Source organism: Struthio camelus, chromosome 26 (assembly GCF_040807025.1).
Source record: "Struthio camelus isolate bStrCam1 chromosome 26, bStrCam1.hap1, whole genome shotgun sequence".
NCBI lineage: Eukaryota > Metazoa > Chordata > Aves > Struthioniformes > Struthionidae > Struthio > Struthio camelus.
Window position 1 is genome coordinate 6,159,529 of NC_090967.1, and position 23,059 is coordinate 6,182,587.

At 41.6% G+C, this 23,059-nt stretch overlaps 1 protein-coding gene across 3 annotated transcripts in view; it reads right to left on the reverse strand.

Moving 5' to 3' along the window:
• HOMER3 (homer scaffold protein 3) overlaps window positions 1–22,838 on the reverse strand; it is a 38,138-nt gene extending 15,300 nt beyond the window's left edge. Inside the window, exons 1-13 of one of the 3 annotated variants that reach the window (XM_068920392.1) lie at window positions 22,492–22,784; window positions 21,062–21,371; window positions 20,558–20,703; window positions 20,173–20,232; window positions 19,851–19,949; window positions 19,459–19,558; window positions 19,165–19,275; window positions 18,636–18,787; window positions 18,136–18,311; window positions 16,602–16,758; window positions 16,023–16,245; window positions 15,464–15,579; window positions 14,863–15,029 (exon numbers count right to left, since the gene is read on the reverse strand). In XM_068920392.1, coding sequence (XP_068776493.1) covers window positions 14,863–15,029; window positions 15,464–15,579; window positions 16,023–16,245; window positions 16,602–16,758; window positions 18,136–18,311; window positions 18,636–18,787; window positions 19,165–19,275; window positions 19,459–19,558; window positions 19,851–19,949; window positions 20,173–20,232; window positions 20,558–20,703; window positions 21,062–21,164 — 1,610 coding nt within the window. In that variant the 5' untranslated portion in view covers window positions 21,165–21,371; window positions 22,492–22,784. The other 2 variants (XM_068920393.1, XM_068920394.1) reach the window with 2 other exon arrangements.
• Between the last annotated feature and the right edge of the window lie 221 nt (window positions 22,839–23,059).

Genomic DNA, 23,059 nt, shown 5'->3' on the forward strand with positions numbered 1-23,059 from the left:
GCTCTCTCAGAGCAGACTATCCATTCCAGCTACAAAGGTACAAATCTCAAACTCTCCACACAGGCCTGCTGCCAATTACACCAGATGTGCTTTGCTTTCAACAGAAAGCAAACTGGCAGCAACAGCAGCAGGGCATGTCTGCAACTTCACCTGCCTGCCTGGTGCCAAGGAGGGAATGCCGGCACTCATGTACTTCTGAGGGAAGCAAAATACGCAGAATCTCCTAAAATTATCTTTCGTGTCTCCCCTTTCATCACTGCAAACGGGAACAGTCGCTGCCAACTTGCATGTCCCTAACAACAGAGCCTAGAGACAGCTTTATGAGGCTAGCACATTTTTTTCCTTCTCATAACTACCTGATCATAGTGCCAGCCTGGCATGCGGACAATGCTTTCTAGGAAGCAGTTGCTCAAGCTTTGCAGGTAATGCTCAAGGAAAACTTTGTGCTCTGCTTGGGAACAGCACAGAGATGCTCAGGATCCTTCTGAAGTGCTGAGGTAGGGGAAAAATCTGCTTTCTAAGTCCAGCAAATGATATAAAATGTATCCTGGCTAGTACAAGAAATTCATCGTAGACGATTCTGGCTAGGCTAGCAACCTGCCTTTCAGCGCTCGCTTACTTGTCTGACAAGGTTAAAGCAAACCCTAACAAACAAAAGCTCTCCTAGGCTGTAAGTGGTGGAGTACAACAAAAACAGAAAGAAAGAGAAAGTAATAGCGAACTGAAAGAGAGAGAATAAAAGTAAGAAATGGGAATTGAGACTACACTGATGTGAGAATATGGGATGTGAGCTCTGGGGAGTTCCTACTGACAGAGCCCATGAAGTCTGCAAATCTGGGGGCACATCTCTAATGAGGCACAAATGAAAATGGCTCTACCTCAGCCTTTCTACGGTTCTTCAGCAGCAAAGAACCACTGCACAGTCTGACAGTTCAGCACAGCTGAGTGGAATAGCAAGGTGTGGGCGCAGGCAGGACTGCAGGGTCTGGCATACATGCAGAAATAAGTTCAGAGCAGGAAAAGCACAGGTGCTGCAAGCCATATCTGAGATGCATGAGCAGAGTAATGTATAAAGAGCACCCGTCTGCGTTCGGCTTGCTTCTGGCCAAGCTGCTGACCTCTTGCTTCCCAAAACACTACAAAGCATTTAAAAATAGTCTCAAAAGTGCCTAGGATTCAAACTGTCATGTTCCCTCTCCCTCTACAGCCCTTTTTTCCTCTGTGTTTTAAGTGCATATTCTGGATACTCCGCACATCCCTAAATGCTGCCACTTCTTTTCCTGCTCCCAGCTGGGAGTCCCTGTAACAATACAGACATAGCAGTGAAAAGGGCATGCGTAAATAAAACCACTTACATCCCCCCAGGGCTGTCCTTTGCAGATAATTAAGAAAAACGAAGCAAATGAGTGAAAGGACAAAGATCTGGCTTAAATACGGACATGATCAGCAAGTGCCTGATGGCAACTGGAAAGGATCCAGGTCTTGTCTCTGCCAGCATTTGTTCCCAGCCCAAGGGGGAAGGGCAAAATTTAGCTATTCCATGTCCCACTGATAGCTTAAAAATGACCTGCCCCAATGAATGTTCCATAACGTTCAGCAGCAGACTTCCAGCTACTAGGCAAAACTGAAGAGCTAAAAACAAAACAAAGAGGTTTTCTAGCTAATCTAGCTATTGCTAATGTATTTCTCACCATAACAAAGCACCTTGCTCCAGAACACTGTCTGAATAAAGACCCTACTGTCTCCTCTTGCAACAAGATGTCATTCTGGTGATTCTCCTCAAAGAGAGGAGCTGGAAATAGGTCACTGGGTGCTTGGGGAGGACACGTGAACATAGGGTATGGATCAGTCATCTCTGATTTGGTCACTGACTGGAGTCTCTGACTCAGTGGCCATGAAAACAACAACGTGTAAAACTGCATGCTGGTCTCATTTCCACCTTGGTTCTTATATTATTCCCATCACTATAGCATCCAAATTGATTTCTTAATGAATAGCTGCTTATTTCACTATTGCCAGGACAGCAAATCGTTATTTGTCCTCTTAATTTATGGTCTCTGCAGAGTAGCAAAGGACTGAACAGGCCAAAGGAACAGGGTTCGCTAACTGGATGAGGGGCCCCATCAGGTTAGGGCACACTGACACACCGCCAGGGCCCTGGAGGAGACGCAAACCCTGCAAGCGCTGCCCTATGCCAAGAAGGTACAGATGGCATCAATTCAGTCCCTGGCACCAGGGCCACATTTACCTAGCGGGGGGACAGTGGGCATAAAACAAGGCAAAGTCTGAGGAAGATTAAAAACCAGTGCTGGCCCCTCTATTCTGTGATAATCTGAACACGTATGTCACTGGACGTATGGACTGTCCTTGAGGGTCCTGCCTGGATACGTGCTCTACCCTCCTCTTTCAGGCCTTCCTGCAGGCCTTCCCTAAGTGCAATCTAAAATAATCCAGTGCTGCTACACAGAGAATGCCCTGGAGAATTTCACTTGCAACAGAAAGGGAGACAAGTCACCTCCAAGAAGGGTTGTCCCCTGATTGTCCCTTGATGCATCTGCAACGCACGTGCTCATAGGGATCCGTACATACATGGGCATCACAGTAACACAGGCCTGCCACGTTGCAATAACACAACGTCCCAGACGAAACAGAGCTGCTAACACCAAGCTGTTAGGAGCTCAGCTAACCAGCCCTGCCTCATGGCCCATCTCGCACCTCTGCACGGAGCATTTATACACACCCCCTATCTACTCTTACAGCAAGTCACCTTTAATCCCTTTGCTAGAGATGCCTTTAATGGAGGATTTCACAGAGTTCATTCTCAAATCCTCACCAGAGAAACACTCTTAAACCTGCAGAAGAGTCTAATAGAAGAACAGAATTAAAAAAGTGAGGAGAACTTTGGTTCATGAGTAATCACCAACAGAGCTGGGAACAGGACACATTCCCTGCTCCAACCACCATCCTCCTGCTGCAAGATAAAGATGTAAAATCCTATGAAGAAACATTTCCCATTTTAAGGAATAGCCCAGGTTAGATGAAGGGACAACCTTTGAAAGAGCTGTTCAGCAAGACATTTATCTCTGTGTCTGAATTTCTATAGCACTGTGGCAGCTCCAGTGTTTTTCACCATATTTTCTCTGTTCTCTCTCTCTCTCTCTCCCTCCCTCCCCCCAACCCCAACCTCAGATGCCTGTTGGGGTCTTTGCACTGCATGGCCTCCCCAGAGAAAATTATGTTTTATTGCTTCTACTTTCTCTGGGTATTTCCAATGCAAATTGCACCTCTTTAGGAAAAACCTGTTCAACAGTTACAGGCTCATGCTCTTCAGTGGGTTCCTAAACCTAAGGGCAACTGCTAAAATACAGCCCTCCTGCCAGACCTTTTCAAAAGGAAAAGAGAGAGAAGAAGAAATCAGGTTTTTATTGTTTGCTTTAGATCTTTCATTGAATCCAGTGATGTCTTTGCTGGGTAAGTTCTGCAGAGGGTATGGGGAGGCCCTACAGCTGTCCCTACAGCACAGCTGCATTTGGCTCATGCTTTGTCCTTGTTTCTCTCCTATTCTCTGTGCAATCTGGAGGATTTTTCCTACTTTGAGATCCTTCTATTTTGCACCCTCATTAAATTGGGCCTCACTATCCTCTCTTCCTGCCTGTGACATGCCTATTTGGTTAACTGATTTACTTATCAAATCCTGCTTACCTACCCCCTTTGCTGTATGACCAGAGAGAACAATCTTTGATATTTTTGCTTTGGAGAAGCTTTCAAGAGTTGCTGTTCTCCAAACAGATGCTACTGTTCCTGCCCTGCTATCAGTTCCAAAGTGAGGCATGTGACAAAAGACAGGGATTTAATCCTAGACACAATTGTTACCTATAGATTTTTAAGAGAGAGATTTGGTGGGCGAGTCTCCGGAAGAGTTTTCTCCCTTGGAGCACTCCAGGAACACAAATATTGAATAGCTCTGGGGTTTAGGAATAAGGCCTTTTTAGCCACTGAGGCAGTAGCTGGAATACGCTGGCAAGGCTGAGCTCAGTTCTCATTAGCTGCAATTGCCTTGGTGCTCTTGGATGGGGTTCAGTCAAGGGCATCCCTAGGAAGTTCTTGTGCTGTTCTCTAGCCTGCACCTCCGCTCTCACTGGGGCTTCTCTTTGCAGAGATATTCATTTACTTGTCAGAGAAAGGAGCCTCTCTCCACTTGGATGCAGAGAGGGTAATCACTTTAAATACCTTGCTCTAGATCTAGGCAGCCTATGATCCCCCTTCATCTAAAAACCGAACAAAAACGCCTTGTAAGCCACAAAGGACCACATCAGTAGAATCATCCGTTTCCATGAACCATGGGCACAACAGTGCTCAGCCATGACAGCAGGGAAGGGCTTGGGAGCGAGAGGGTCTGCTCCTGCTGCTGATTCGGTGGTACGTTTCCTCTGAGCAGCAGAATACCTTCAAAGCACATATAAAAATGTGTGCCCAGTGGTCAGGCTCAATAAACAGCCACAACAAACAAGCCCCAAAAGCACAGGTCCTCCTTTGATAAAGGCCCGTTGCTAGTCACAGTATCAGGTTAGCATGGTAAAGATTTCCTAGCTGCTGTGGTGGGCACTTCTCAACTATCACTGCAATCTTTCCGAAAGTTCCTTCCCCCTGCAAGGTCTAGTTTCCTGGACGGGTGTCCAAAGAGCAGCTTGTGCAGAGAAGAAAGGGGTATGCGAGAGCATGTGAGCATGAAAGATATGTGGCTCAGCTCTGGAGCTCAGCCCACCGCCACGCTGAGTCAGCTGGGAGGCTGTGCTGGCTGCGTCAGGGACTGGGCTCTTCCTTCTGTTGGATCACCCAGCCAGAGCACTCGTGTGTGAGAAACCTACTGAGCTGCCCTGCTCTGGAGAAAATGTTTTTTCGGGGGAGAAGTGTGTTTCAGACAGACAGAGCCCAGTATTTCAAGAGGCAGAACTGGAACACAGAGAGGGCATGAGAACTAATCCTTCCCTCTTCTCCTCCCCCACTGCTGTCTGTCTTTGTTTCCTTTTATCTTCCCTCAGCAGCCTGAATTACTGCTGACTCTTATGTCAGTGCTGTTTGGGGAGGAAGTGTTGGTTAACCGGACTGAGAGTCAAACCTCATCTCTTTCCCATTACGTTTCTCCCAAAAGTCTAATCCCTCGTCTTAGGGACTGGGTGTAACTCCCTCCAGAGCCTATAGAAACTACTGCTCCTTGCAAATGAGTGCAGAGGGTGTGCTTTGATATTGCCTGCCTAGAATTTGGGCACTAGCCCCTAGGACACTGATTGTTAAGACACCAAACTGCAAAACCTCACTGCTTTGGGAACAAAGTTTAGGAGGGCCGATTCATAGCCCTTTGTTCTAACCACCAGGCAGGTTTTCAAGCCTTCTTAGCTACAGCTTTGCTTTCAGTCTGCACTGCATAATGTCACCTTGGGGAAAATGCATAGATGCTACTAGGGTCCAGATGGGATTGAAGGAGGTCAGACTTCCACCTTGCAGCCACAAAGGAAAGGTGGAGTAGTGCAGCTTCAGCAATGGAAGCTGGCTATGGGCTGCTTTCCCCTCTGCCTCCTCCACTCCCAAGGGATTACGCAGCAGGGCTTAGCACAAGAATGAAAAGCAGCTGCCTCCCGGCCTGTCTGCAGATAAAGGGCAGCATAGGAATCCTGGCTGAATATGCTCCTGTCGGATCAGCGTAGGGAATAGCGGCAAGCATGCAAGGTCAGGCACAGAGAAAAGGGATCAAGGGCATTTAAAGACATAACATAGCAGAGAGACAATTTTTCTATTGGAAACCTGTCTTCATCTACAGAGCATCTTGGCTGCTGCATACCCTGCTATTGGATGTCTATGACATGATCTGCACATTCACTTTCTGGGACACCCGTTACTTCTGCTGCTAAGCTTCGGTAGCTCTTTCTTTGACTGTCACACAGACCGTTGCTGAAAGCCTGTAAAGCACATAAAGGTGAAAAATAGCAAAGCCAGACTGCCTCTTATTCTTTATATTGTCCAGAAAATATGACCAGCAATAATTAGAACCAGAGAGGTGGAGATATATGTGCATTTCAAAACCCTCCATGACTCTCCTGTGTCCAACACATACTCCGCCTGTGCATCTTCTTTATGAACCACAGCATCCTTGGTACTTCTAGGCATGGATGCCTGCTCAGATTTACCAGAACAACTCGCTTGGATCTGGATCTGCTGCTATTTTAGATCTGCCCTTGCCAGAGCTCCAAAGGCACATCCAGCAGCCCCTTTGGCAAGGCCAGTTCAAATCGTCTGTTTAGTAGAGGTCAGCGGGATGGCAACATAGATGAGTGGGCAAATTCATTGTTTGATATATGTGACAAGTGAGTAAACCCTATACTGCACAAATTAGAAGCCAGTTACATCTCCCTATGCTTATATTTGACAATACCATTGGCAGAAAGTCAGAGACGTTCATCTGAAATGCGGAAAAATGTCTACCGGAGACTCAGCTAGGACATAACTAAATTCACTTCCGTCAGGATCAAGTGTTATTTACAACTAGGCTCTTCAAAGAAGAAGTGCTAATGCATTAATACCTACAATGCAGTAGTTACAAAAGAGTCCAGGGACAGTTTATCCATGAAAATCAGAACACGATATTACAAAGAAATCTAATATGGAGGAACGAAGACTAGAGTCCCTGCTTTAAAAATAAGTTAACTAAAATCAACTGTCAGAAAGTGACGTAAGAAGTGATGCTCTGTTAATCTCTCTTGCACCCAGAGGAATCTAAACGCTGCTGAAAGCTATTCAATAGTCCTATGTGATCCATGTACAAGCAGAAAGACACTAACTCAGGAATTTTAAGTGAAAAGAGGGAATTTGGGGTGGAAATGTCACTTCTGTCTTATCAATAGTCTTGCTGCTACAGCACTGTAATTATACAGCGAAATATAAGCAGACCGAGATGATGATACTGTCTCAACATTTTTCATGGGAACTGGCAACCCTCTAAAGAAGTCACTTAGCTTCTGGGCGTAACCATGGTAGGTTCAAGAAGTATTCATCCCATCACAGGGGATAATAAAGTGCTAGTCCCACCCTACCTGCTTGCTACACCCTTCCTAGCAATTCTAAAAGTTTTACAGTAACTTTATGGATCACCAGAAAGTTACAGGAAAATAGAGACACTTTCTGATTTAACCCAGATCAGCATATACTCTGCTAACTTCAGAGGATCTATGTCAGATTCACACTGGTGTCACTTTGACTTTTTTGCCTCTACCTTTTCTGCCTCTTAAAATGATGGAACAATAAAACGCAGATTTATCTATGTAGTCCAAGAGGAAAATTAGCAAGAGGAAAACAAGCCACTAAGAATTTTACTTATTATTTCTCTTATAACGTCAAACCCAAACGTTTAGAGGGAGTTGATCAGATAGGCTTCCTACAGTTCCACTGTGCTTTCAAACACCCAGGAAGAGTTTATTGCACAAGAAACTCACAACAACGTGTCAGGTCCTTAAAATTACATGACTGAGGCTTATAACTACTAGGCATAAATTAAATACCAGGCTAAGCTCCTATTTCCATTCCAAAATCCACTGCCACATCCATACAGCATATTTCACCCTTGGAAAATCTGAGGGGATCATAAACGTAATCACCAAGGATTTTCAATCAGCCATTTATCCATTTAGAAATGCAAACAGGATCCATTTAACTGTATGCCAAAGTCACAGCAGCCAAACAAAATCTGTAATTTCTAACTTCTGGGAAAGTTTGCAAACGCAGCCCAGCTCCAATCCCCCCATCCCCTCCAGTTTAGATTTAATACAACATATGGATATCACTGGAGGCTTTCCTTACACACAAGTTTATTTAAAGGAGTTGCAGAGAGTTGCAATTACCTACTTTCAAAGCCCTAAAAAAAAAAAGCTAAGTCTAAACTTTAAAGCTCGCAATAGGGATAAAATGCATTTTTAAAACCTTCATTTCTTTAGCAGTTACCTTAAAAATAGCACAGCTGCCATGAATAATAAAAGCAATGCAAGAATAATAAACTGCCAGTCTCACCCCATCTCTGCCTGGGTGTCAGCTTCTTTCTCTCCCGTCCTTTCTTTCGGCTGCCTTAGATTCTCTCCACGTTTTGATTTATTTCTCCCTTCCTCTTTCTTTCTCTGTCTTTCTCCGGATCCGGATGCTCTTTAAATTTCCTCCGGAATTTCACTTTGAAATCTGCTAGTTTTGCTGTTGGCTCGAAACGCCCAGTAATCCCCGAGCGTGCGGGGCAGCGAGGGCAGGGGCCGCCCGGACCCCCCCGGCCTGCGGGCGCCCACACCCAGCACCAGCCCAGGGTGCTCCGCAGGGAACTTCGGCACACCCCCGGACGCCGCGATGTTGCAGTCCCCAGCAGTTCCCCCTTCTGTCTGGCTCCCGGGATCCCTTCTTCCCTTCAGCATGGGAGGGGAGCGGCAGGATTAGGTGGTGCTTTTGCAAACCCTTGTAGACAAAGCCGCCTGCTCGCTGCTGCTCCGGCAGCCCCGCAAGTTTTCCCCCGCAGCCTAAGAAGTGCAGCCACCTCTGCCGCTTGTCTCGACTGCGATTTCTTTGTTCTATTTTTTTTTTTTATCCGCTTCCTCCCCCTGCCAACTGCCCCATCTCGGTCACATTTCTCCGCTCCTTCTCCCGACTTTATCCCCGGAGCCGGAGCCGGCTCGGCGGCACCACCTGCCGGGCAGAGCCGGGCCTGCGCCCGCCCGCGCCGCCCTGCCGCTGCCCACCGCCTCCCGCGGCCGCCCCGCCACAAGCCCGGGGCCTGATGAATTACGACGTGCTTAATTAGAGCGCTACGCTGGGATTTTAAAACGTGCTGGCTATCCATTAAAAAAAAAAAGTCTTATTTTATCTTAGGCTAGACATATTCAGAAATATACTTTTCTTTGTTGTTTGCTCTTTTATGAAGTCATTTATACAAGTGGAAAATTAACATAAGTCATTAATATATTTTTATGAAATGAGGAAATATCCTGGGAAGAAGGGATGCTGAAAAGGTTTGGGGAAGCAGAGTGGATAGTTAGCAATCAGCCACTCCTAGCGAGCCACTGCAGCCAGAGGAGCTAGCGCAGCTCTCAGCTGTGATAACCAGGCACGGAGCTGGAGGGAAGAGCTGTTGCCTCTGCTCCACAGCGGGAACCCTCTGCCCACATCTGGTGCCCACAGCTCCAGGATGCTGAAAAAAGGGAGAGGGGTAATAGGAGAGCCATGAGAATGAACAAAACACGCTGTGCTTTGAAAGAAATCAAAACTGCTTCATCTGTTCCTCAAAGAAAAGGATACGGCGTGACTTGATCACAGCTACAGAAAACTTCCTGGTAGAAATTTGATGCAAGAATGCTCTTCAGTTTAGCCAACACAAGTATAACAAGCTCTAAGGGCTAGAAGTAGAAGCTGAGCAGGTCAGTCTAGAAATAAGATGCATTTTTAATCATGAGGGTAGAGATGCTGCACCAGCGCCCTAGCCTAATGAAAGCCAGAGCAGGAATGGATTTTTTAACGTCTGTTCCTTTTCAACATTATATATAACAGGTTCTCAGTGGAAACTTTGCATATAGCAGCTGCTCCTGGCATGGCTTGCTTTCCTCTGCAGACAAAACACAATGTGTCTCAACTCTAGTGCTTCCACACACAGCAAAGACGACAAGGATGGGGCCACTTGTGAACCCCATGTTTTAATGTGTTTGTGACAAAAATCAAAATTGGTCATTATCAACTATACTGAGCAGAGTGAATCAATCCTATTGACTGTAATTATTCTGGGCTTTAAATCATGTCACTAACTTTGGAGCTGTGGACAAGTGTGTAAGCACAGGCAGAGGTTTTAGAGTGGGTAATAGCTTCCTATACAAACAAGCTTCCCATACAAACATGCCTAGGGATGAACCTAAAGCCTGGCTTTGACAGGAAACTATTCCCACGTTTCCTTGTGGATAGCTTTACCAATACACTCAAATCTTGATTGAATATTAACGCTTCTCACTGAACTCTTACTGTGCCTCAGTTTCACTTAAGAATATTGCACTGTTCTATTACCATGCTTCCTATGAGTAGACTGCCAGTGGTGCTGAGTTACGTTGCTATGGGATGATCCCGTTCCCCTTTATACTCTTTACTTACTAGGACACTTGCTTTAATAGGAAATTTCCCCAGGAGAGCTTTTGTTAATCCCAGCCAGTTCTGCACATTAATTTCTCCATGCATTAACTTCAGGACATTGCTGTGGCTTGCACCAAAATAGTAAGCTACATACTAGTAATTTTACAAGACAAGGTGGGAGTAACATTCATAATTTAGTAATATTCACATCAGAGTTCAAACAATGTAACAATATGAACACTAGCAATAGCACAACCACTTGCCACTCTCTGCTTTCAATGTATCACCTTCACCTTTTTTCTGTAATGTCTTTAGAAGGGAGGTTTACCTTGCAGGTACAATTCTTCGTCCCTGTGTTCATCATGCTATTGCCCCTACTACTAAGAGGCTGTGGTCTGCTGCCAGTAATTTCAAGCACAACATCTGCTAGATGTATTCTGAGCACAGTAAGGTGATGCTTTGAAAGAACAGCAGCAGCTCACAACATAGAAGATTTCTGGCCCCATGAGCTGAACCAACATTAGAAGCTATGGGGAAGGTTTATGTTTTTACAGTATATCGCTGTACGCTCAGAAAAGTCATTGCAGGATTTAAGTTGGAGCAGCTCCTGGGGGCTGTTCTAACCTGAGTTGGCAACTGAACAAGCAGCCCCAGGACTACCTTGGCTCCGTTACAGTTCAGCACCAGCACTCCTTTTGCCCCACATTCTCTGTCTTTCCTATGTGCAACATGGCAACCAATGACAAAAGGACTAAAATAAATGGCACTGAAGATACTACTGAAAGTAGGGCACAATATCTTTCATATTGACCTGTTAGTGTTAAGTTATCTACAACTCTTCTTAAAAGCTAATTATTTTACACATTTAAATTAGGGTAATTGGATCAGCAGGAATTGAACTAAAACCAAACGCTTGCAGCCTTGTGAGGATTTTCTGAAATAGAGTTTTGTATTCCACCTCTATTCCCTCCTACTGAGGGGAGACAGTCAGTGTCCCCAAAGATAAGAATAGAAGTTTTGATCACTTCCTGTGTTATTAGTTACATACCACTATCCAGTCCATATCATTAATCTCCATATAAGCTATAAGTCTTTGCGTAGCGAGAGAAGGAATAAAGGTAAAGGAACCCTATAAGGAAGTAGAATCCCTTTCAAACTGTGAGTCAAGATAGGCACCTCAGATCTTGTTTTTGCATTGCACTGACACCATCATTGAAAGGCAGCCAGACAGGCCCTGGCAAAACGGTTTGCCAACTGCCATCCACTCTTAATTTTCAAATGTCCATTTCTCATATGTAATTCTCTTGCCCACACTTTGTGCCTATTACTTCATTTTGCTAGAAAGGCTGACAGTATTCCCACCTTTACATCCTTCCATGAAAAGTGCAAACATTAGTGTCTTGAGTAGTATCAGGAAAACAGGCAGATACAGACATCTGTGAATCTGTTTCTTAGAAGTTCAACAGCTGGCCTCACCTCCTCTGGTATTTGAACAAAATAAACAAGAAATCATTGTTACAAAACAAAACTGAAGGATAGTCTGATCCAGGGAGAATGAATACATCCAAAAAGAGACTGTCACTTTGCTCCAGTGTAAAAAAGCTTATCCTATTTATGTTGTAAGGGGAAAAAAAGCATTGAGTAGCTGCTTCTCTGTCCTCTCCTCCTATCCAGATATTCATGTTGTACATATCATCTTAGTTTCCAGTTAAACTGAGAATTCTTAGAAAGCAGGTGTCTTGCTATGGTTGGTATAGACTTCCACATAGGAGAATCCATTTCCAAGCAGATTTCTCCTTCCATGGCTACATGAGAACTGGAAAACTGCATCTAGAAGAGATCTTGTACTCTATGCATGTCTGGCAAGAGACAGAGTGAGGGCATTTCTTCAGGGATTTCACTGACAGAGAACCCAAGTTATTTTCCAAACAAGAAAATGTCAGAGAACACTTATTTATTAAGATAAAGAAGTGTTTCAGACAAAATGCTTAATGTTCAATGGCCTTTAACAAAAGCAGCTACAGCGTCTGAATTTTCACCATATCTCAGAAATAAATTTAGATCAGCTATGCAGTACATAGGAGCTGATTCATGAAGGTCTTTGGACAGAAGATGTTTCATAAAGTTTATAAAAATACACTAGAAAAATAGATGTATGTCAAGTGTTTTGAAAGCTTAAATAATAAAGGGTAAAGGAGGAGACAACAGAAAAAGTTAAAATATAGGAAGATGGCTCAGGAACTTCTAATAAAGTGTCAGATCTGACACCTATACTCACTGTGGTCAGTGACAAGTTATTTAACCTCATATGTAAAATGAGGATAACATCAACCTCCTGGGGCACAAGGAGATTTAATTAGTTGCTATTCATGGATTAAGCAGAAAGTCTGAAGGTGAAAGCACTAAATACCAAATATGATTAGCTTCCAAAGTATTAGTTTCTGTAATTGGGCAACCCCGACATTACAAAAAAGTGGATCAGTGTCAATTTTAGAAATAAATTTATTTTTATGGTTCTATCATGTCAAAAAAGGTACCCAAACAAGGAATTTTGTTTTTAAAAGTAGTAACTGGAAACACATTTATATAAATATACAATGCAGCTTGTCATCTTGAATTCTGAGCTTCTGACTCCTACTCAAATTTACATTCCACATTCCTTAAGAGGAAATACGTTATCTTCAACCAAACAACTCTGCGAGCTGCAAGCTCCCGGAGCTCCCTGTAAAACTTGCACTGCGCTGTGCATTAGGGCTGCACTTCCTTTCTGAGGAAAAGCTCACAAGTGGTATTGACTCATTAACAGAAGACACGTTTTCTCGTGTGGCTGAGCTTTTCCTTACGCAGCCTGATCCCTCTGTAGCCAGTCCTGGACTTCCCAAGCAATCTGTACTGGCTGTTCTTGAGCTGGTTTCTCTGCTCTTCCAAGGTAGAGATAAATGGCCCTTGTAGAAGTTCCAAACCAACAAGAAAGAAAAGAGAAGAGCAAAACCAGCCCCTAGAAGTTTTAAAACAAGATTCTCTTTTTGGTTGTCCGTGGATTTTTGTTTTGCTGCCTCCTTCAGTAAAGAAGTTGGTACTGAAGACTTAAAACTCACAGCTGCTGTTTCGTTAAGTGTGCTTGTTGTGCCATTAACGTTTGCATCGTCTGACTTTTGTTGGGCGTAAAGGGCATAGCTGGCCACAGTGATAAGGAATTCTTTCCCTTTGGCTTTCTCTACTGAGAGACAATCATAGAATCCAGCCTCATCCATCGTCACATTAAATATTACTATTCCTCCATCATAGAGGAGGTATTTAGAGTCCTCAGCCTGAAGTCTGCTCCCATTAAACTTCCACACTACGCTTGCCAGATTTGACAGAGGAACACATTTAAGATGAACAGAATTTCCAAGGGCAAAGAGAAATTTTCTCACACTATTTTCTGAAATTATGAAGATTATTTTTAATTAAGAACAGTGAAAGTTTAGTTTAACTTACAAAACCAAATTCATATTTAAATAAATATCAAATTTCATTCACCAGTCTGACAATGGGTAATGAACAGGTAAGGGGTAAAGACAAAGAAATCCCATTACTAACAGGTCTGACCACCTCTCAGTGAGAGATAAGGGCAGAGAGTGCATCTTGCTGGCTTTATTCCACTGACAACTAAAAGAATGAATATGGAACTAGAAATTAAAGACTTCCAGATTCTCACCTGATTTTGCCTCACTTGTATATGTGGCCAACCACAAATAAATTCAGCTTCTTACGCCTAAACATTTATATGGGTAAATGATTTATCTTCAAAAAATGCTTTGATGTTTACATCTGACTGTTCCCTTACTGTCCCACTAATTACCTTATTATCATTTTTAGCACAGTCTAAAATATACAAGACTAAAGATAAGGCTGACTTTAAAAACACGTAACTGAAGAGAGAAACATCTTGTGTCACTGAAGAAAGTAATGCATCCTGCCACTCATTACAAAGTCACTAAATAATAATACCAGATCACGTACCTGTTAATCTACATTAAAATAAATTAATTTCCCAATCCCATTAAAATAAAAAAGTCATCTTAAATGGCTGCTAACATATAGCCTTATTTTTAAATGCACCTGTGAATAGTATTTGCTGTGTATCTGCAGAACAGTATCCTAGAGCAGTGACAGATTTAATAGGATGGCTGACGTGACATGTGATTTCCGCAAAGTGGGTGTGGGGGAGATACCAATAATCTCAAACGGCTCACATTTATGCTTCCCTTGAGAGTAATAGTTTCAATCTGAACAAGAGTATTCTGACATCAAGACTGAGGAGGTTAAGAACATAAGGCAGTAGCAGCGCACCATGGAGTTTGTTTTTTTATGGTCTTAGTTCAAAAGTAACAATCAACATGTTTTTAACTGTGTGGTTTTCTGTCACACAAGAATTCCAGTGACCACAGACCAAAAAAGCACTTTAAATTGCGTAATATTAAAATGTTCTCTCTTAAAATAAATGTTCACATACCTACACTAAGACAGCTGGAAGCATCCCCATATTTAACACTTTGAATTAAATTCCTGGGGGGAGGAGAAAAAAAAAGATTAAAAAAAAAAAACCCAGACAAAAAGTGTTCCCACTTATATGATACCATTTCTAGGGATCATCTGAGTTCTGTGTTGCAGACAGTAACAGTGCATTTATAAAGCAATCTCACATCAGTCGTACAGCTAAAAAAACATCTCTTTACTTACTTCGTATCACCAGTTTGATTTGTCAGTAGAACACATTCATTAGAAGACTGAGACCATGCACAGTAAGGATCCCGTGCCAAGACGCAATCCAAGCAGTATTTATATTGGTGGCATTCAGAAACTGGAAGCTGTACCACTTGGGATTGAGAGCCTACATAGAGCATTCCCTGGAAATGCAGGAGAGAGTTTTTATTTTATAATGGTCTGTGAGATTTTAAAGCCGTTATTTTCTAATACGGATTGTAAGAATTTCTACTACTTACTAAAACACTGTAAACTAAAAATCTTGCAAGAATAGATGGTATAAAAATAGACGGTGATAGGAAAAAAAAACAGATTTGCATAACAGGCAAAACGACAGAGTTCCTTCCCTAATTTTTTAATTGACATAAAGGCTCGTTTCAGTTATATTTTGATACACAGAAAATCTTCTACAGATAAAAAAAGGTATTGTGCTTTTGTTATTAATGAACACATGATAGAAGTAGAATTATGACACATTCACGGAGTATTTAAGAGCCAAAAGAACAATACAGAAGAGGAAGGCCTGAGGAAAACTATTACAGCAGTCACTTCGCATACGGAGGGACAGAAGTTCTACCTTTTTAGAAGACAGCTGGAGAGACTGTACAGGCTCAGGAGACAGAAACAGCTGTAGCTCTTCCACAATGAACATTTCCCCCTCCCAATTGAAAGCTTTATGCAAATATCCATCCTCTACATAAAATGAAATATATATTTTAAAGGAGAAATTTGTTTAAGCATTGCATAATATTTTCGCTTTAAAATTCAAGTTGAAATTAGATAGAGATTCACAAGCCATTCTTGGGATAAGGAATTTCTGAAATTCTTCAAAACAATTTTTAATTTTATTTCAGTAAGAGAGAGGTAGTGATTTTTCTCAGGGAAAAAAAAAAAAACCCAAACAATCCCGGAATTCGCAAATATCATTATGTCGAGACTCCTTTGATATAGAAAGTTTCTAATCAGAGCCTTTTAATGTCCAACAAACCACGCACATTTAATCTAACTGGGAAGAAAACATTAAACTAGCAAGGCAGCTTCCAAATGCAAAACTTTACTTTTCAGAAGTTTCAGAAAAAAATTTTGAAAGAAAATCCATAAAAAGTGTATAGAATTTTTTTCCTAAAAGCACTTACCTGTTCCTAGAAACATGACGTCATATGTTTGTTTATCAAGGCCAGTGACTCTGTCTACTACAATCCTGGTATAGTTTGAACCTCTTTTCAGTAACACTGGCCTATTACCAATTGGATTTACAGAATTATCCATTAGAGGGTGATCTCTAACAAACTGCAAAACTTTGTCAGGCAAGTCAGAAGAAGTGTTATATCCAATACTCCGGGCAAAATTATCAATGCACTAGAAACAAAACATAATGAATGTGATTACAATTGCTTTTACATTTCACCCAGGTATAAAAAAAGGATGTATTTTGTTCTAAACATGCAGCTATTTCTACTTATCTTCAAAGGGAAAAATAACTATTTTCCTCACACTCTAAGCATTACCCCATGTTCTTTGCAGAGCAGAACTCTAAGTAAAGTAGCTTTTCTAGGAACCTCCATATATACCCATAATGGGATAAGAAAGTAGGCACTTCTTTGCTGATTTATAAACACTACATTTCTATTGGCACAATATGAACTGATAATTTGGTACCAAAAAGGAAAATTCAGAGACTGTTCCTTCATTAAAACAAGTGAATTCATATTTACAGCACCAGGACGTGGGACTGGCACTTCTCCCCCGTATACCACCCATTTAACATGGGAATGTTCCACAGTTACTGGTCCTTTGTAGCTTCCTTTGGAGAAGACTTCTTGAATATTTTTCAGACTGTATGCACAAACAGCTGATATGTCCAATCTTCCCCTTCGAAGAAAAAAATAAAATAAAATAAAAGCAAGTTTTATTGGCTTTTAAAGAGAAAGAAAAGCTGTAAAACAACCTGCTCTCCACAGTGCACACTCCTGCGTCTTTCTGAGGATTAGTTAAAAGATATCTAATACTAAAAATACTTCCCTCTGGCAGTTTTCATGATTCTCTAAGAAGGGAGTAAAGCAATTTCTACAAGATTGTGTTAAATATGTTTTTGTTAAAAATCAAGTAACAGCCCTCACATCAACTGAAATGGCTGAGATGATGAGGTCCGTTTGACCATCTCTTTTAACCAAACGGACAGGTTTCCCCTCCCTCTGGCACCACTCTTCTGACACACCATTAATTCCTCTTGTAATCTTTCTAATTTCTCTTGTTGGAAAACACAAAACTCTTCCGCTTTGCCTTCAATGTTAATGTTTTCCAAAATAACAACTAAACGTTTAGGTAAACTTTTAGGACTGTATAGTTCAGACACCAATCTCATTTCATTTCTACCAGGGAATATGAAGTGATACACACAAAGTCCGAGTTTCTTTACCATACCCAAGGGAATAAATGTTGTGGTCTTTAAAATGCACATCTGCAGTTTCCTGTCTTAGCACACATTGAACCCAACCTGCTATAACCAAAAATAAAACGGTCACATAAGCTCTGGCAGGTATGAACTGTCAGGTACATAATACTGACTGAGCTGCATTCTGAGAATTCTGATGCTTATTATAAAACACGAATATTACGTACTCATAGTTACTTTATCATGGTAATTTTTGACATATAAGGTTTCAATACACTCCTGTGTCTTATTTCTCTTCATTTGTCAGAGCAGTGAGAAAAAGCTAGTTAACAGTAAAATATGAAAGGAAGTAGACTGGAGTTCTGTTTTTATTTTTATAGAACGTTACATTAGACAAGTAGGCCATGACAGAGACTGCTCTTGGAATAGAAGACAAATTCTGCACCTTGAAACGCCAGCTATTTCCTTTAATGCAATAAAGGCCAGAAGAATCTAGGGCTTTGTGTAAGTAATTATGTAATTTTATATGTAATTAGTTTTAATTGCTCCACCATCTGAACAGAGAAACCATTAACTCTAAATACTTGGCTTAGGAGGAGCTTTTGGTTAGTCTTTAATTGAAGGCCTTGGCCCAGGAACCAAACAACATTTTGTTTCAGAAGACGATAATATTTTCTCAGTTGGATCAAGCTGCAAGGAAAACAAATGCGGTCCATTAAAACATGCAGAGTAGCTGGTAACCTCTAATTCTGAGATAAAGACAAATGGCTGCAATCAGGCCATTAATACTGAAGTGAGAACCCTTTACGCAGTTCATTACAAACTCTAGTACCAGATGTAATCCTTTATCTCACCATTGTTGGGAAAAAATTCCATAAAAAATGCTGTCTTGCCAGTCTGTTCTCCTCAGTAAAAAGATGTCCTGGATAATATTGAAATGGAAATGCAATTCTGGAATGGAACAGGAAAGTCGGGATTTTAAAAATGATGTCCATCTTCTTTGCAATATGCGTTTTCCACCAATATCACCCTAAATGAAGGAATAATACCATCACTGTGGAACGTATAAAGAAACGGATGTAATTTTCACCTGATAGCATTGCTGTAAGGAAAAATATAGTTGGCCTTTCAATACAAATCTCAGGTCACAGCCAAAGAAAAGAGGTTTAAATGTCATATGCAACCCAAACAGCTGGTTCTGTTCTAGGAAGAAAAGGAGGAAGCTAGTTTAGAAATAAAGGGCATACAATAGAATTTCAGTTGGTGAGACAGTGTAGATACCTCTGTTAATCATTCAGCTAAGAAACTTCATTTGAAATACACTAAACACAATCTTTATACTACAAATATTAACCTTGCAGATACGGGCAATTCTGGACACCAGAAGCTTGTCATAGAATTCAAATTCAACAGCTGTTTCAGTGAAGAACACATAAATTTTATCGTCATCTCCATTTGGATTAGATTCACTTTCCTGTACTATCTCCATATTGACAAAGCTTGGTTCTGAAATACATGAATATACAAAACATTTTATTTATGAAAGCCCATAAGTGACAGATCTTGTTCTAAAATTACGTATCTAATTGACCTTTTTTGTGGAGCAGTGGACAGGGAAAGGGCTGGAAAGTATTTATGAATTAGGATCTATCAACAATTAAGAGAAGAAATTGTGCTTTCATAAATGGGAAGAGATTGTGGTTTGTCTCATCACTGTAGTCCTTAGTGACAATTTTTTTTTTTTAAATTTTGTCCTTAGTTTAAAAGCTCACACTTTCTGGACATTGCAAAAATTAATACCTAACATACACTATTACATTCTACAAATAACTCACACACCAACCGAAGCTCAAGAGACTGAAATATGTATAACGACTTCTTACCATTTAGCCAAGATTTTTTAAATTCTGTTCTTACAGGGTTCCTCATACTGCGAAGTATTATAGGCTCTGTTCCCAAAAAATTGTTTGAAGTAGCTGAATAAAATGCACCATCTGTAAAGTTTTGGAACAAATAACAAAGCATAAAGTACTTATTTTTAAAATGCAAAGAAATAGCTGTAAGAAACAAACCAGGGGTTGACATTTCATGCAAAAATAGAATTAGGATAACAGGTATCCAAAAACTAAGCTCAGGTGAGGAAAACTACTTCAGCTTGCACGTCAGTCCAAACGTACCTACAAAAACAGAAGCATACTTCAGAGTTGGTTCAAATGGACATTTTCCTCTGCTCTCTTCAGCTTTTCCTTGCAAACTTATGTTTGTCCTATGGATAACCTATGGTAAGCAATCATTTTAATAGGATGAAAACCAAGCCTCCCCTGTGATAAAATGAAATGATTAGCAAATACCTTTAAAGGAGAAGATCACAGAACAGAGTTAGTACAGAAACGTGAATTTTGTGCAAAAAGAAATAACGTTTGGTAAACACTTCCCTGGTCTTTCATGCTTTTATAAAAGAATTATAACAATTTCAAGTTTTTGACAAGGAATAACTTTAGAAAGGTGCTTAAAGATCTGCCATACTACTCAAACATCTTCAGTAAAACCTGTACTCAAATATAATTACCATATGATCACAAGCTGGGTGATATGCATTGGTTCCACAAACATACAAGTTAGAGTCATTTATTTTATGGAGGAAGAGGATGTAGTTCTGGCATCTTATCTAAAACAAAAATAAAAGGAGAGTAAATTTACATAGTTTAGGTGGTTTGCATCTGAAAATGTTCTGGTGTCTGAGCAGCAAGCAAACAAGCCTGTAAGATTCAAATACCTGCTTTTACTTCTTTTACTTACCCCCCCCCCCCCCCCCCCCGGCGCAATTGATCCTGTAGCTGTTTTTTTGTCTTAGTTAACAACTTAGAGGAGGAAACAAAGGTTTTGCCTACCTTGTCCTTTCCTCTACGGATACATTCCAGCTGTCTTTCCTGTGTAGCAAACCAGTATTCCTAGAAGCCAAAATACATCAAAGTTGGTATGCTGCAATTTTCTGCAGAACAGCTATGCGCAAAAATAAAAACAAAATAAAGCTAACTTTGAACCTATTGGGGTAAATAAGCATTTCTATGTTTTTCTATAACATATACAGCACAATAATAATCTGAAGAGATGCTTTGTCTTACTTCAAAAAATGATTTTGTGATACAGTTACAAGTCTTGAAATGATAATACTTCGCTATATTTAAAAATCAGATCATTAGGTGATCCCAAATACATAAAACCACAGACAAGATATTTCCATAAGGCAGGCATGAAATAAGATGTTTAACTTACCCTGGCTATTTCTCTAGAAATATTATTCAAGTCAAGAGCAAATACAGCATCTCTGCCTCCAACAAATAAGGTATCAGTTTCTTCATTCACAAGCAGAGTGGAAACATTGGATAATCCTTGTTTCATAAAAGTTTTTATTTTTCCAGCTATAAACATAGAGGATAAGTTATTTAAAAAAAAATTATCTCTAGAATCCCACTGTCATATAATTGAAATTCCAGACTGAAAAAAATAGTAACAAAGCAAAGATAAAGTTTATACCTATTTCCTGAATATTTTCTAAATAAGATGAAAATAAACAACATAGTATCACTATTAGCTATATGCCAGGACCTCCAGCTACAACAATTAATATTCAGGTGTTCCTCACTGCAATTTGGGCAAGTGCATGTGCTGCTGCTGAGGTGAAACAGTCCATAGCATTCTCTCCTGAGCCTAAAAAAATAAAGCCCCAGCCCTGTGCTATGTTCCTTTGTGTTGATTAAATTACTCTTTTTCACTTACTTTGGTATTTTACTGTTTTTCTGGGAATGCAGTTCACAACAGATGCTTCTGTCTCTTGCATTAATTGCAAAACAAGATAAACAACAACAGCAGTGCTACCCATTTTCAGAGATTTGACTAGAAATAAGTTCTTTCCAGTTTAAATTCCTTGACCTTAAATAATTACAGTCAGCAATTTCTTCATGGTTCTTGAGAAAGTCCTGCTAAAGACCTCCAAAGTAGATATCTGTAGTCTTCAAACATTTTCTGAAACTTGTGAAATCAAAGCCACCTCTCACATTTTCCTTTCCAATAACTACTTCCAGATATCCTAAAATTAAAAGCAGTTTAAGTTCAACGTAGTATTTGGTTACCTTCATTTTTATAAGAGATGGACAACAGTGCCCTTTTACAAGATTTTGTAGCTATTACCTACATTGTTGCTATTCAGAATTAGATCCTAATCTGATGACAATTCCAGGCTACTGCCAGCAAACAATTGCTTAGGCATCTTTTCTAATCCACATTTTTCAATACTTGGTCACAACAAAGGTGAATTAGTATTATTTAATTATTTTTCCTTTAATGTATTTATTTCTTAGCTTTATGTCAAGTCCAAGATTCTCATTTGCAAGCTGAGATCTTTCAGATTTTCCACAGCATCTAAACATTATTTTGAAAAGAGGAAGAACTTGTAAGAACACTTGCAGCAGTCAGCTATTGTAAGTATCTAAGAGAAATCATAGCTAAGATTGCTTTCTTCTCTTCAGCAATTCACTAGTTTATACATATATGCATATACATACACATATATATCTCAACCACAGGTTAGCAAGAAAGAATTTATATTTTATTAATTTAATTAGAGTCAGGTACTCCTACGCCTGAAATCCTGGCAGTCTTGTCTAAATGAACACGCCCTCCAGGTAACGCTAGAAAATTAAGCAAAATTAAAGCTAGGTAGTTGTAATCTGCAATTACCGAAACCACAAAGATTCCAAATCTGCTTGTATAAAGACAGGAATCTGAGCTCTTTATGCACTTTCATCTTTAGGCAAATGCCGACAGCAAAACCAACTGCATGCATTAGCCAAAGCCAAGTAAGACATTGCTTGGGTAAAGTATTTTTAAATTAATAAATCAGGCTAGAAACTTCAGAAAGCTGTCAAGTAATTTCTGTTAGCCCCTATAACATAACCCAGGGTGTGATTCCCCATAGACAGATTTGGCCCGCATCCTGAACGCACACATGCTAAAACACTCCCATGGTCTGCAAATGCCGATCTCCTAGGACACAAGAATATACTTTTTCCAGTCTTGTTTTATACTTTTCTGCAGCCAGCTTTGTTTGCAGCACCGGGGACAGCTAGTCCTGGCAGTAAGGGACACCAAGTGCTGGCAGTGCACCTTCCCCACCGAGTCTTTTGTTTCAGCTGAGAAACCTTACTTACGACCCCGGCCTCCCACTGCAGGTTTTGTCCTAGCCCCTTCCCTCGGGGCAGCAGGGCGTTTAGGCACAACGCCTGAGGCGCAGCGGGCCAGGCCTGAGGGACAGGAGGCTTAAGGACGCCCGCGGCTCCACGATCCCCCAGCTACGCCCCAGCCCAGCATCACCCCACGCAGCCCCATCGCCCCTCAGGGAAAGAGGCTGAAGCAACCAACACCGAAGCGCCCCGGGCGGGAAACCCGCCTCGCTTCCCCCCGGGCCCGCGCGCCCCTAAGATGGCAGCTCCCTCCCTCAGCCCCGCATCACCTGAGGCGCGACCGTTGGCGCCGCGCGCCCGCGGGTCGCGCGCCCGCCCCCGGGCACGTGGCGCCGCCCGGCGGCGCACGCGGGCCCTGCAGCGCGGCGCCGTGCAAAGCCGAGCCGAGCGGCGCGGCGCGGCCTCGCGCTTCCCGCCGCCCCGCGGGCTGCGCGCGCCGCCGCCGCCGCCGCGCCCCTGAGGCGCCGCGCGGGAAGCGGAGCGCCGACCCGCAGCGCGGCGGAGTGAAAAGGGCCTCTTTAAAACATATTTATGT